The sequence below is a fragment of the Sus scrofa genome, chromosome 12 (assembly GCF_000003025.6).
Source record: "Sus scrofa isolate TJ Tabasco breed Duroc chromosome 12, Sscrofa11.1, whole genome shotgun sequence".
Taxonomy (NCBI): domain Eukaryota; kingdom Metazoa; phylum Chordata; class Mammalia; order Artiodactyla; family Suidae; genus Sus; species Sus scrofa.
Window position 1 is genome coordinate 6,523,071 of NC_010454.4, and position 15,453 is coordinate 6,538,523.

General features: G+C 47.7%; 1 protein-coding gene across 1 annotated transcript in view; it reads right to left on the reverse strand.

Annotated features, from left to right (window-relative positions):
• Positions 1-12,595, reverse strand: part of RAB37 (RAB37, member RAS oncogene family) — a 51,131-nt gene extending 38,536 nt beyond the window's left edge. The window contains exon 1 of the mRNA XM_013980771.2: positions 11,581-12,595. Coding sequence (XP_013836225.2) covers positions 11,581-11,652 — 72 coding nt within the window. The 5' untranslated portion in view covers positions 11,653-12,595. The remainder of the gene's footprint in view (positions 1-11,580) is intronic.

Consider the following 15,453-nt stretch of genomic DNA (forward strand, 5'->3'; position numbering starts at 1 on the left):
AAACGTCATTTTCCCTGGCAACTGCTCGCTCCCACTCTCCATGGATGGGGCACGGGTGGGACAGACCCCACCATCATGGGTGGACACGTGACCCATTTCAGTCCAATGAGCACTAGACACAGGGCTTTGTTGGAACTGGGGAGCTGTGAGGAGGTGACCTGGAGCTGCCAGCCACCACATGACCCCACAAGGAGAAGCCCACCTGTGATCAAAGCAGTCAGTGGGAAGAATACTGATGGGCAGAGAGAACAAGGCAGGTGCCATTGTTTGAATGTCCACATCCACCTAAGCTCTAGGTCAGCAGCATCCTTGGGCTTCTCCATCACATCAACCAATGAATTCTCTGTCTCTCTCTCTTTTTTTTTTTTTTGTCTTTTTTGCCATTTCTTGGGCTGCTCCCGCGGCATATGGAGGTTCCCAGGCTAGGGGTCTAATCAGAGCTGTAGCTGCCAGCCTATGCCAGAGCCAGAGCCAGAGCAACGCAGGATCCGAGACGCGTCTGCGACCTACACCACAGCTCACGGCAATGTCAGATCCGTGAGCAAGGGCAGGGATCAAACCCGCAACCTCATGGTTCCTAGTCGGATTCCTTAACCACTGCGCCACGACAGGAACTCCATCTCTCTTTCTTTTTTTCTGGCCACACCCATGGTATGCAGAAGTTCCCAGACCAGAGACTGAACCCAAACCACAGCTGCTGCAGTGACAATGCCACTGTACCACAAGGGAACTCCCAAATTCTCTTTTTCACTTATGATGTTTTGAGTTGGTTTTGTCACCAGCAACCAAGAGTCCTAACTACAGAGCTCCCCTTTTACAGGCAGTCCCGATGCCACGGCTGCTTCTGCTCAGTGCTGTGGAAATCAGGTGAGGTCACTTACAACTTACAACTTACAACTGCTTCGTAGACAGTAAAGGGCTCTGATGGAATGAATGAAGAAGGACGGTCGCCTAACGCAGAACCAGGACAAAAGCCCAGGTGTTTTTTGTTTGTTTTACAGCTGCACCTGTGGCATGTGGAGGTTCCCAGGCTAGGGGTCAAATTGGAGCTGCAGCTGCCAGTCTCCGTCACAGCCACAGCCACACCAGATCCGAGCCGCACCTGCAACCTAGACCACAGCTCACAGCAACGCTAGATCCTTAACCCACTGAGTGAGGCCAGGGATTGAACCTGCAACCTCCTGGATACTAGTCAGGTTCTTAACCCTCTGAGTCACAATGGGAACTCTAAAAGCCCAGGTTTTTGACACCCCAAGCCCAGTTCCCTTTTGCTGCCAATGAGTTGCCTTCTGCTCTAAGAAAATCATTGAAAAGGGGGGAACAGAGCAGGTGGCAGGAGGGGCAGGGAGTGGATAGGAAAGCTGGTGGACAGAGAGGGGTGGACAGAGCAGAGTGTGGACGAGAAGGGAGAGGACAGGACAAGTGGCAGTAGGGGCTGCTCTGCAGGGTCTTCTCGTGCACCTGCTGTGTCCGTGATGCCTGGAGGATGCCTGGCTTTTCAGGCCTGGGGGGAGCAAGGGTCTTGGAGGGCAAGACTCTGGAGCTCGCCCAGCCCCTCCCCTCTACCTTCTCTTTGCCTCTCTTTACACGTCACCTTGTCATCCCCAGGGTCAGGGCCCTGGTGTTTTTGACTCAGGATTTTTTTTTGGCTCAGATTTTCAGAGATGCTGAGGGAGGGGTGTCAGCTTCGCTTCTCCAAATCTGACTCTGCCAAGCATGGGCCCTGGATCTTTGCTCTAGGCACTTCTTGGAAGTGCACTGGGGAACCCCTTCCTTTCTTGGACGTGGACTTGGAGGGATCCCCGTCTCAGGCACCCAGAGCCATTCTGACCTTCAGAGGTGGGGCCCTGTCTTGGAGCTGTGGGTTTTACAGCCTTTCGGATCAGTTACAGAATCAGGACCCAGAAACGTGGCAGCCTCAGACAACTGCAAGCATTTGACCTGGTCCCCAGGCCTGCTTCCCACCACGTGAGACTCAAGGTCCCTGACTTTTAAGAAGTCTTCCTGGGATTAGCAGTGAGATTCTGCCGTATAGCCCAGGGAACTATATCTGATCACTTGTGATGGAACGTGATGGAGGATCATGTGAAAAAAGAATGTATATATAGGTATAACCAGGTCACTTTGCTGTACAGCAGAAATGGACAGAACACTGTAAATCAAGTATAATTTTTAAAAATTAAAAAGGAAAAAGAAGGCTTCCTGGGCACCGATGTCCATGCATCGCGTTGGGGGGAAGTTAGATGTGGCCTGAGTCCCCGGTGCCAGCTGGCTGACCCACCCAGCCTTCCAGACACTGCCCCTTGGGGTGGGGAATGGGCCTTGTTGCTGGGATCTCAGGAACACCTGGTACCCAGCAGAAGTTTGCTGAATCAATTCTCAAGATTCTCCACCAGGAATGTCCAGTTTCAAGGGGGACACGTGGGATGGGGCGGGGGTGGGATATGTAGAAATGGCCCTCCTTGCCTTTTTCCTCTTTCATGGTCTCTCTCTGGAAACACTAATCCCTGAGGCCCTGACATGGGCCCTGAGCGAGATGGAGGCAGAGATGTGGGATGACAAGTGTGGGAGCATCTGGATGGTGGATGCTCCTGCAGAGGAAGCATCCCTCCTCCGCCGTCCTCCTCCCACAACCAGTCAAGTCCAGGGCATTCTCAAGTTCAAAGGCAAGTGGTCCCTAAAGGAGGCCAGGAAGCTGGGTCTCTGGGCAGAAGAGCAGGCTTACCTGATCTAGGTCACCATTAAATATAGACCAGGGAGGCAGAGGCCAGGATGGAGAGAATCCGAGGCTATAAAGGAGCTGTGTACATGGAGGCTGTCCTTGCAGTCTAGCCAGCCTTCAAACCACATCAGCCTGACATCGTTCAACAGCGGAGTTCTCCAATCTCTCTCTCTCTCTTTTTTTAATTTCATGCTTAGCAAACCATTCCCTGATTATAATGTGGCTTGGCATCTAGGACAATACATCAGTTAGGTGAATCTGCTGAACACGAGCCTGGCTGGAGGGATGGATCCACTCTTGACTGAGCGAAACTTAAGTCTCTGATCCTGTGGAGCTGGGGCTTCGCATTGGGTTCTGCCAACTGCCTAAAGCGATGACAATCTGTGGTCCCCCCGGGGAAGCCCTTGCCACCCTTCCCGACTCTGTCTCTGCATTTCCAGCTTGCTAGGGTTTGGATCTGGGATTGCCCTTTGTTAGCTGGGTGACCTTAGGCAAGTTCCTTCACATCTCTGTGCCTCAGTTTACTCATCTGTAAAATGCAATTAAAAGAGAGGGCATGTAGGGTGGAAGGACAGACAGCGCCTAGCACAGTGCCTGGCACATACGGTAAGGGCTGCTGTTATTGTTTGAACTCCCATAATACCTACGTGCTGTGACCTTGAACAAGGAAATTTATTTTTTTCCATCTGGCTTCCGATTCCCTATTTATGCTATGGAATTAATAATATCATCTACTGGAAAAAGCAGGGGGTAAGAGTAAAGTGTCATAGCATATGCTACAGATTTTTTTTTTTTTTTTTTTTTTGGTAAACTCCACAAATGAATTATGTGCTTATTTTTTTACCGTTTATCATTAGCAGTTAACAGGCTCACGATGTCCCTCTGGACTGTAGGGCAGATGGTTTTAACACTTAGTTCACAGCCTCATGAAACCTGAGCAGGAGGAGGAAACTGGCTAAAAAGAAGGTTGCGGGCTCTCCCTGCAGAGGGAGAAGGTTCCTGAGGGTTGGAGTCCCCAGGTGCACCCCCCAGCCTGCGTTGAATCTGTACCTGCATCTTCTTGTCCTTCCTGAGGTTAAGTGGCTTCTCCGTGTGACCTTGGGAGGGGCTAGAAGAAGCAGTTGCCAGTTCCTGTCTGTCCCCTGGGGCTATGGCTGTGAGACAGGGCAGATCTGTTTTTTAAAAAGCAGGGATGTGGATGCAACATTCTAATGGGGTTGGGGGAGGGGGGGAAGGTTTGCTTCGCCTCTAAAGGGCTCCTAACAACAAAAGATAAGAAGAGACAAAGAACAAGAATGCCTCATCCCTGGCCCTGCCTCTACCTTGTGACAGGAGAGGTGTGTGAGTGTGCATGTGTGCGTGCGCGTGTGTGTGCCTGTGTGTGTATGTGTGCTGGCAGCTGGGGCAGAGAGCTAGAAAGCAAGAGGAAATAGGAGCTTAAACATAACTTATTTCATGGCCCCCACAAGCATACCTATGGCGTTTACATCAGCACCAATTATTCAAAGACACCCTTATGTTGATGGGTAAAAACTGCCTGCTAATAAGCAGAAATGCAAAGAAGTACGGAGGGAGCAGGTTTGGGCACCAAGGTCAGGGAAATGGGAGTTATTCGCTAGCAGAATTTTGAGCTCTGCTTGTTTCAACAGCTACATTCGTTTCACTTGCACCACTTTAGACCTTGCTACCTTCAGGAGCAGGGTGAGGTCTAGGAGGCTTTGATTGGTGCGGCCAGGGATTAAGATTTCCAGATCTGTTGTTTGCTGTTGTCTTGAAGCTCTCTTGTCTGTCCCCAGAAAACCTCCTCGGGTTGGCGGATGGGAGGAGGGCCCAGGGCATTTCCTGAGCCCTCTGCTAGGCAGAAAAGGAGCTGTGATCTTTATTCCCACATGCAACCTCTAGGGACCATTTCTCTTGCCTGAGAAGGGACTGGAAACAAGGAGCACACTGGGATAAGCTCAGAGCCACTTCAAACGTCCAGTTCCACATTTCCCTAGCCTGGGGCTCACTTCTGGCTGTTTCCTTCCAGCAAAGCTGGGATTTCCTGCCTTGAAGATGAAGGAAGGCGTAGACCTTTCCCAGAACAGCTCACAAAAGAAGCAGTATAGCAACACCAGTGCGTTTCAGATATTTTCTTACCAACAGTCCCAGGAAGGCTAACTTAGAGAGAAGGATGCTTGGAGAGGGAAGCCTGAGAGTTTGGGAAGTGATGCTGAGATAAGAGAGTCAAGGTCATTTCTGGCTAAGGTTAGCCAGGCGCACCAGCAGTACTCCCCAAGCCAGCTGGCTGTGCTGGGACCTGGGTGGGACCTGGCACATTAGCCCGAGGAGTCCCAGGCGGTCAGAGATTGTTAATGATGCAACGTACACATCATTTGTTTATCCGAAGGTCTCCAGAGCAAGCAAGAGAGGAAAACAAGCAAATGGAAATCTTCTACAGGGAGTGGAACAGCTCGCTTTTCTCTCTTTTCTCCAGCTTTTCTAGGCACATCTGCCACCTACACCACATTTGCAGCAATGTCGGATCCTTAATCCACTGCACAGAGTCAGGGATTGAACCAGCAATGCCACAGAGACAAGCCAGATCACTAACCCACTGTGCCATAGCAGGAACTCCTCAAAGCCTTTATCTTTTTTTTTTTTTTTTTTTTTTTTTTTTTTTTTGTCTTTTGTTGTTGTTGTTGTTGCTATTTCTTGGGCCGCTCCCGCGGCATATGGAGGTTCCCAGGCTAGGGGTTGAATCGGAGCTGTAGCCACCGGCCTACACCAGAGCCATAGCAACATGGGATCCGAGCCGCGTCTGCAACCTACACCACAGCTCACGGCAACGCTGGATCGTTAACCCACTGAGCAAGGGCAGGGACCGAACCCGCAACCTCATGGTTCCTAGTCGGATTCGTTAACCACTGCGCCACGACGGGAACTCCTCTCAGCTTTCTTGTTTGTTCCTGAGCTGAGGATGGAAATCCGGCAAGAACAGGAGCTGGTACTCACACTTTCATTTTATACATATACATATATTTTTTCCTTTGCTTTTTCCTTCTTCCCCTCCTCTCCCCTCCCCCTCCCCCCTCTTTCCTAGTTATTTATTTGTTTATTTACTTTTTATGCCTGCAGCATATGGAAGTTCCCAGGCTAGGGGTTGAATCGCAGCAGTAGCTGCCGGCCTGTGCAATGAGGGATCTAAGCCATGTGTGCGACCTACTCCACAGCTCACGGCAACACCGGATCCCTGACCCACGGAGAGAGGCCAGGGATCGAACCCACCACAACGGGAACTCCTCTTTCTTTTTTAAAAATCACTTTATTGATGTATGACACACTCGTTTTGAAAGCAAAACTTCCTCACCTACAGGGCATGGGCTTTCTGTGGAATCAGATTCTTTGACCACAAATTTGTGTTTCACTGACACTGTTTAATGGAAAAAAATGCCCCTGAGGGATAAAGAATGGTAGAGGGAGACAAAATAGTCGGTATGGCCTTTTGCTGGTTGATTTGTCTTTCCCTGGAAAAAATTTTCTGGCAGGGAAGAAAAATGCCACCGGACCCAGACCCTTTTCTAGGATCAGTGGGGGCTGGCCTTGCGGGCGGGTCGGCTGGTGTATGGAGCTCTGCCTTTCTTAGATATTAACTTTCCATCAGAGGCCAAACTGAGGTCAGAAGGGACCATTTCTTTCTGAGTTATCCCCCTGGATGTTCCTGTACCTTTCTTAGGGCACATAGGGGACTCTACACAGTATTATAGCAGTTTGTGTGCTTTATTTTTTTCTTTTTAGAGCCACACCTGCAGCATATGGATCAAATCCCTACAGGCTAGGGTTCAAATCAGAGCTACAGCTGCCAGTCTACGACACAGCCATAGCAACGCAGGATCCGAGCCCCATCTGCCACCTATACCACAGATCGTTCAAGGCAACACCAGATCCTTAACCCACTGAGCAAAGCCAGGTATCAAATCCACATCCTCATGGGTACTAGTTGGGTTCCTTACTGCTGAGCCACCACGGGAATTCCTGTGTGTATGTTTTACAGGCCTTGAACTTATTGAAGATGGGAACCATGCATGTGTGTTCTCTCTAAGGCTCAGCATAGTTTCTTACCCTTTGGAAATGCTGAGTACATGTTTGCTGAATGACTAGATGTGCCACAAGGACTAGTGAAGGGTATAGACACAGAAGATGAGCAGGAGAAGAGGGATGAGAATGACGAGCACAGGGAAGATGGGAGAAGAGTGGAAGTGACCTGCTTAACTGTCCCACTCACCTAGAAGAGGTGTTGGAGCAGAGTTAGAGGAAATGGGAATCTTTGTAGAACAGAGAACTTTTGATCCTTATCTGTAATAATTCCGTATTTTCCCCAGTGGATGAAAGGATGGACGGTCCACATCTTTATGCCTCCTGGTCACTGGTCTTTCTGAGATGCTATGGGGGAGACTAAGTATAACTTAGTAATTATTTGCTCCTTTTGGAACAATTATTTGCTCCTAACTGTAACTTAGTAATTATTTGCTCCTCTCCGCATGTGGCTGTTCATCAGAGCGCTGGTGATGTCCAGTTAGAAAGTAAGATCTTGACCAGAAGTCTCTGTCCTGATTCACTAGCATCTGGGGCAAAATCTGCTGCCTTCTGTGCTTCATTTTCCCAGGCTTCACGGTCAGACTCTGGCGCAGTAAGAACCTGCCGTGCAGTGTTTCCAAGCCCCTAACTCATATCACTGCCTTTGATGGCTCATGAGACAGTTCTCATTGCAGGAGAGGGTGGGGAGTTCTCCGAGGCAAAGAGCAGCAAGGTTGTTCACACGTTTTAAATTATTTAATTGCATCAAATATTCAGATTTGTGAGAACAACAGCAACTCTATTTAAAAACTCCAAGCATGTGATGGATGAACTCAGTGTCTCCAGGCTCAAGTTCCCAGCTTCCAGCCCACACTCAAGGAATATTCTAAGAGTCACTCAGGCTCTTTTGGGTCAGCCTCCAGCTCTCAGGATGAGCTAAAGTGTGTGTGCCATCCAAGGCTAAGGATATATGGCATATATTTTCTAGATAAGTGAATTTTAGTGACAGGTCTCGTTACACCCCATTCCACTTTTCCATAAAAAAAGAGATATTCCGCTTAGGCAGTCAGGGCTGTAATGTCCACAGAAGTCACAGTTTTTATTTTTTTAAATTTTTTTTCCCTTTTTTTTTTTTTTTTGTCTTTTGTCTTTTTTGTTGTTGTTGTTGTTGTTGTTGTTATTGTTGCTATTTCTTGGGCCGCTCCCTCGGCATATGGAGGTTCCCAGGCTAGGGGTTGAATCGGAGCTGTAGCCACCGGCCTACGCCAGAGCCACAGCAATGCGGGATCCGAGCCGCGTCTGCAATCTACACCACAGCTCACGGCAACGCCGGATCGTTAACCCACTGAGCAAGGGCAGGGATCGAACCCGCAACCTCATGGTTCCTAGTCGGATTCGTTAACCACTGCGCCACGACGGGAACTCCAGAAGTCACAGTTTTTATATAAGTGGGTGTGTGAGCTTAATCCCATGGAGTTGTGCCTGTGAAATATGTGTGTGTGTGTGTGTGTGTGTGTGTGTGTGTGAGAGAGAGAGAGAGAGAGAGAGAGAGAGAGAGAGAGAAGCAGCTTCTTTTCTCACAAAGCTTCATCATTTTAGGTGAGACCCAATTTGATACCCACTGAGGTTGTTCTGGAGGCCAAGATGTGTGTCCCAATAACATCCATTTGTTGAGCGCTTTCTATATGATGAGAAATAAATAAATAATAGCATCTAGCATCCTCACTCAAAAAACAACAAGCCAGATATTATTATTCCTATTCGATAGGTAAGAAAAGTAAGGCTCACAGATGTCATTCAAAGTCACATCAAGGTCTGATCTGATTCCAAGCCTGGGATTTTTTTCCCCCCCGTACAGTGATGTCTCCTCTCTGGCAAGTTTCTAGGACTACCCTGTGTCATAGCTGGCAGCCCTGTATAAACATCACACAATACTTCCCCCTCCGTAAAGGTGACCTCTGAGGAGGAGAAGGGGAACAGTATGTGGAAAGGTGGTTTCTGGGAAGTTGATAGGTTCTGTTTTGTTTTGCTTTGTTTGTTTTTTTTTTGCTTTTTTTAGGGCCACACCTGTGACATACGGAAGTTCCCCGGGTAGGGGTCCAATCGGAGCTACACCTGCCAGCCTACGCCACAGCCACAGCAACTTGAGATCTGAGCTGTGTCTGCGACCTGCACCATAGCTCACGGTGAGGTTGGATCCTTAATCCACTGAGTGAGGCCAGGGATCGAACCTGCATCCTCATGGATACTAGTCTGGTTGGTGACCGCTGAGCCACCAGGGAACTCCAGTAAGTTCTATCTTCATTTTGGTAGATGCTGCACCGAGGTGCTTGCTTTGTGATAGCCCATCAAGGTGTTCACATAAGATCTGGGCTTTTCTTGTGTTTGTTATACTTCGACAAAATGTTCGCTTAAAAAAAATCCTTCCTCCTACCAACAAATGTTGGAGGAGAGCCCTGCCTTCTGTGGTCAAGACATTCTAATTAATAACAGGACTTCTTTGGACTCTATTACATAGCAAACTTAAAAATAATACAAATATGTGGATACTTTGCCCTTTTACAAGAAGTTTTCTTAGTGGGTCACAATAAAAAGTCATGTACAGGAGTTCCTTTCGAGGCTCAGCGGAAGTGAAACTGACTAGTATCCATGAGGATGTGGGTTCCATCCCTGGCCTTGCTCAGTGGGTTAAGGATCCGGCATAGCCATGAGCTGTGGTGTAGGTCACAGATAGGGCTCAAAACCTGTGTGACTGTGGTTGTGGTGTAGGCAGCTAGAGCCCTGATTTTACCCCTAGCCTGGGAACTTCCATACGTTGTGGGTGTGGCCCTAAAAAGACCAAAAAGAAAAAAAAAAAGTCAGGTACAATAAGAACATAACATTAGGAGGAGGTTATCAGTATTATAAGAGGAGGAAAACTGCTACATATGTATGTTACTCTACTGGGCATCAGAGGTTTAAGGCCAGCTTCTGCTCTCGAAAAAGATGCTCACAATTAAGCTGAAGCTCTTGAGCATTTACTATTGGTAAGTAGACACCTGTCTGCAAATATGTTGGAACTTGTAGGACTGGGCTCTCTCCCATTTGGTAATCAATAAACCCAAAGAAAGTGAAAGTTCTCATCATGGGCTACATCCTACACTTCATGTGTGGGTGACTGAGATGGAAAGACCACACTTGTTCAATAATTTAAAAACCCTGACCACCAAATCTTAAAGCTTTTAAAACAAATATTTATACCTTTATAATATGGTTTAAACTTGGGAAGACCCATCTATCTTGTCACTGAGATGCTTTTGTAATTGATTTGTAATTATGTTCCCTTTTGCTTGTGTGCACTTTCTACTGAGGCTAGAGTCACAGCCTCAAAGAATACCCATCTTATTCCAGTTCCCCTCAAATAGTAGTGGTTTTTAAACTTCCTGACAGGGGAACTTAAACATTTTTCTCCTTCTCTCTACCCTGGGGGTTCAGGAACCTGGAAGGAGAAGTTGCTGGACTCTTCAACTCTATAGACCCACTTCCCTTAATAGTGGGTTCTCTGCAATTTGTGTCAAAAATAGCCAGGCTGGCACAGGGCTGAAACTTTAATGTGCTTATTTGTTTTCTAGGGATCATGTTAAGATACAGATACAGATTGAGCAGGGCTGAGGAAGAGGCTAGGAGTTCATATTTCTAAAAGCTCTGAGGCCAACACTGCTGGTTTATGGACCACACTTGTAGAGAGAAAAGAATGTTAGAATCATAATTCCTGGCTTTTAGCACGCTGCTATTTCCTACTTTGTTTTCTTAGACACGTCACTTTGCCTCTCTGGATTTGAGTTTCCTCAGATACAAACGGTATAACAGGGGCAAACAGGTGGTTGAGATTATGTCAGCGCGTACACTCATGGAATTTTCTGAGTGATATTTTGATTTCAAACAATCTCCACCTATAGGACCATGTACAGCCTTTCAGGGAACTAATAGGTAAACTAGTATTAGCAAAGTAGGAAATATAAGGGCTGGATGAGGAGGGAAGAGACAGGGGATGATGGGCAGTAATGACTTCTTATGGCAAATATAAGGTTCTGATTTTTTCGAGTGATGCGTTTTAGATCAAAGTGTTGCCTAGAGAGAGGCTGATACATTTTCCCCACCATCAGTTCAAGGGGACATTGTGGATCATGTCTGTTACTGATAATCTGGTTACCTTACTGATAATTTTGTTGTATAAAAAACATGAATGAGGGAAGCAAGCGATGAGTTAAAACTTTGACATAAGAAAATACTTTCAGGAGGCTCAGAGCGCCTCATGGCTGAAGGGCAGCTTTCTGGAGCCACAGGGGACTCCGGTTTGAAAACAAGAGTTTATTTCTGCTGCAGGTCATTTCCACGTTTAATTTCAGCCAAGCTGGCCAGGAATTCAAGTATGTGAGCGCAATTACCAGACTGAATGGGACAGGAGCTTGCGAGTCAAGGGTGGGAGGAAAAATCCCACGATGGTTACAGAGAGCAAAGGTGCCCAGGGTTTCAAAGGGTTGAGAGGCAGGAGAGAGTGAGCGAGAAAGGGACGCAGGAGGTTTAAACGAATGGATGAAACTCAGGACAGTCTGAACCTCTGGCGGCCGCCCCTCCCCCGCATTCGCGCATCTGTTTTGAGCAGCAAACAGGATCCAGCAGGAAGGGTTCCTCAAGTTCACAGGTATGGGCTAGTTTCTCTTTGAGTGCTAAAGCCAAGTGAAGGGAACGGAGAGAACTCCTGGTAACGGCGCCCTCTCCCAGGGTTGAGATGGGGACGGGAGACTAGAAGAGATGCTTACCTTATGCAGGACGTGCTCCTGGAAGTCGGGGCCAGCTCCACCCTGGTAGGAGTCGAGTCTCTGCAGGTCCATGCCCAGCTTGGAGCCTGCTGCTCCCTGCTCTCCCAGCGTTCTGCGTCAGCGCTCTTAGAAGCTCCGTCCGGGCTCCGCGGGGTGCGGCAGGCTCGGGTCCAAGTCCCGCGGGCCGGGCCGCATCCGGTTCAGAACTGGACAGCTCCCGCAGCCGCTGCGGCGGGGTACCGGCGTGCAGGCGGCCGCGGCGTTTCAGCACCAGGAACAGTGATGCGGTCCCTGCGCGCCCGGCAGCAGAGTTCCGAGATCTGGTCCTCTCTGAGTCCCCTGTCTCGTGACTCCAGGACGTGGGGAGGGATGCAAGATTTCAGTCTAGCCGGCGGTCCGTGCGTATCTTATGCGGCTCCTGGACTCTGGAGCTTCACGACCCAGCTGCGCTCTCAGGGCATTGCGGTCCCAGGAGCTCACGGTTCCTGATTCTCACTGACCCAGCATCCCCCTTACACCACGCAGCTCATCTCTCCTCTCGCGCTTGCAGAGGCGAAGCCCTGCGGCGCTGGCGCCACTTCTCTTTTGGTCTCTGGACACTTCCTCCGGGTATGTGTAAGGCCGATAGATAATGGGCTTTGGGGGTCCTTGAAGTTTCTGAAATATTTTGCAAAATTCTGCTGAAATGCATTTTTCTAGGGAGGGGGACCAGAGCTCAAATTACACTCTCTAGGAGGCACAGGACCCCCCAGAGTTAAGAACAATTGGCTTGGGAATGTTGGTGTGGTTAAGGGCACAAACAAGCTCCAGAGTTCAAATCACAGCTCTGAAAATGGTAAGTTGTGTTACCTTGAACATGTTACTTAACCTTCCCTAAGGGTCCACAAGATGGAAAGAGTAATACAGTAATAATACCTACCTCATGATGTTCTGAGGATTTCATGAGTTTGTTCATGTAAAAAGCCTCGAAAGGTGCCTGATATATATTAGAAACTCAAAAAATATTAGATACTGTGCTCTTTGAGCAAGGGGTTGCGGGGGATGGGGGTGAGGGGCTGTGTCTACCTCCCCTAAACACCAGGGTGCTCCTGCTGCCTGAAATACCAGTGTGCGGAGTTTTATTATTGCTTGGAAAGGCGACCATGAGGCTGACTATCAGGGGACCCGGGAGCTGAGACTGTGATCTCAGAGGTTATCCTCGTATCATGACCTTGGTGTTCAGCAGGCAGCTACCTCCCTGGACACAAGTCCCGTCACCACCAGCCACGGGAGTCAGTATTCATATGGAGGGAAAGGGCCAGGTCTAGGATTAAAAGGGTGTGTTTTACTTCTGGGTTTCAATTCCTTTTTTTTTTTTTTTTTTTGGCTGGGTGGCTTTAACCGAATCACTTAGGTTCTCTGGGATTCCTCATGTTTTTTTTCATCTGTAAAATAGCTAGAACAATGTGTGTCTCCTTCCCTGGGTTTTCTCGTGGAGTAAATGAGATGATTATGTGAGAATCTTCCTTTCCTTTTAAACCATAAAGTACGTTTCACTTATAAGGTGCTCTTATTGGAATCTCTATATTGTAGGTACCCAATAAATATTAATCAAATGAACAAAGCCAGAGAAACAATGTGTGTGTATGAGCTTCTCACTGGGCCTGTGGTTGGGGGTCTTAACTTGAGGTGACTAGATGGACTTTGGGGGAACTGTAAAACATTGAAAATATTATGAAAAAGTTTGCTTATGTGGATTTTTATAGGGAGACGTCTCACAGCTTTCCTTATGTTTTCAAAGCTGTCTATTCAAAAAAAAGTTAAGGGCCAACAGCTTAAAAGAGACTCTTGGAGTCACTGTCGTGGCTCAGTAGTTAATGAACCCAACTAGTATCCATGAGGTTGCAGATTCCATCCCTGGCCTTGCTCAGAGGGTTAAGGATCTGGCGTTGCTGTGAGCTGTAGTGTAGGTTGTAGACTTGGCTTGGATCCTGTGTTGCTATGGCTGTGGTATAGGCTGGCAGCTATAGCTCTGATTCAACTCCTAGCCTGGGAATATCCATATGCTGCAGGTGTGACCCTGAAAAGACAAAAGACAAAAAAAAAAGGAAACTCCCATAACTTTCTCCTGAGCTTCCTTGCCATCCATGATGCCTGTAGTTAAGAAGGTTCCAGAAACCAATGGCTGCTTGGCTCTGAACGTCACATGGCTGGCAAGGGTCACCACTTCTCAGGGTCTGGTTCTGAGCTCTGAAGGTTCATAGGCATGATTTCATCCGCCTGCTCAAGGGGCATGAAGAGCACATAATCGAGGATCTGAACTGATCTAGAGTTGATGACGCAAGATGTCCTTGAGGAGTGATGTTTACCGTGAGAGCTAGAGCGAGAGTGGGCATCGGTCAGCTGAAGGGAGTGGTGGAGTGACCCAGGCACATTGATCAGCGTGTGCCAGAACTTTATGGTGGCCAAGAGCTGAAAAAAAACCAGTCTGGCTGGAGTCCAGAAAGAGAGGGGGGGAGGATGATAGGGGACAAATCTGAAGACGTAAGTAGAAACCTGACCTGTGGGACAGGCTTTGGACCTTCTTCTGAGCAATGCAAAGCCATTGATGGTCTTTATTATTATTATTATTATTATTTTGCTCTTTAAGGCCACACTTGCAGCGTATGGAAGTTCCCAGGCTAGGGGTCCAATCAGAGCTGCAGCCACCAGCCTACACCACAGCCACAGCAATGCAGGATCTGAGCTGCATCTGTGGCCTACACCACAGCTCACGGCAACGCCGGATCCTTAACCCACTGAGCCAGGCCAGGGATCGAACCTGTGTCCTCAAGGATACCATGTCGGATCATTACCAATGAGCCACACAGGGAACTCGTTCCTCTGTTTTTTTTTTTTTTTTTTTTTCTCCCAAGGATTTGTTTTTGTTTTTCCCCAGTTATGACTAAATGTAGCTTTTTTGTCAGTTTTGTTTTTGGCGTTTAATTGTGCTCAGTCTTTTAGATTTGGTCATTCGTTTTGGAAAATTCTCAGCCATTTTTATTTCAAATATTACTTCAAATATTTCCTTTTTTCATTTTTTAAAGTGTTATGGAAGCAGAGTTGATTTACAATGCTGTGGTAATTTCTGCTATACAACAGAGTGATTCCTTTTTACAAATAGCATGTCTATTCTTTTCCAGATTCTGTCACATAGTTCTTCTGTTACTTTATTTTTCTTCTTGCATCCAAAGAATGTGTTTATGACATCTTTTAAAATGGTTCTGCAGTTCTTGGACGTTCTGTTCTGTTCTCCTTTTCGCTTTGTTTGGAAATTTTCTACTGACTTATCTTTAAGCTCGCTGATACTGTTTTTACCCAGGTCAAAGCCGCCCATGAGGTCATTGTTTGCTTCCATTAGAGTGGGTTTTGTTTTTTTAGGGTCCCATCTGAGGCATATGGAGGTTCCTGGGCTAGGGGTGGGATCAGAGCTACAGCTGCTGGCCTACATCACAGCCACAGCAACTCAGGATCCGAGCCTCGTCTGCAACCTACCTCCCAGCTCACGGCAATGCTGGATCCCCGGCCCACTGAGTGAGGCCGGGGATTGAACCCGCATCCTCGTGGATACTAGCTGGGTTCGTTAACCACTGAGCCACGACAGGAGCTCCCCATTACAGTGCTTTTTATTCCTTTCAGCTTTACTTTACCTGTCTTTGCATGTTGCCTCCTTTTCCCAGGATATCCATGAAGATATTTATTTTAAATTCCATGGCTGATCATTCCGACATCTGTGTCACATCCGAGTTCGGTTCTGATGTTGGCTTTGTCTCTTTAGACTGTCTTTTTCTCTGCCTTTTGATGTGCCTTGTGATTTTTTGTTGAAAGCCAGACATGCTGTATCAGTTAATAGGA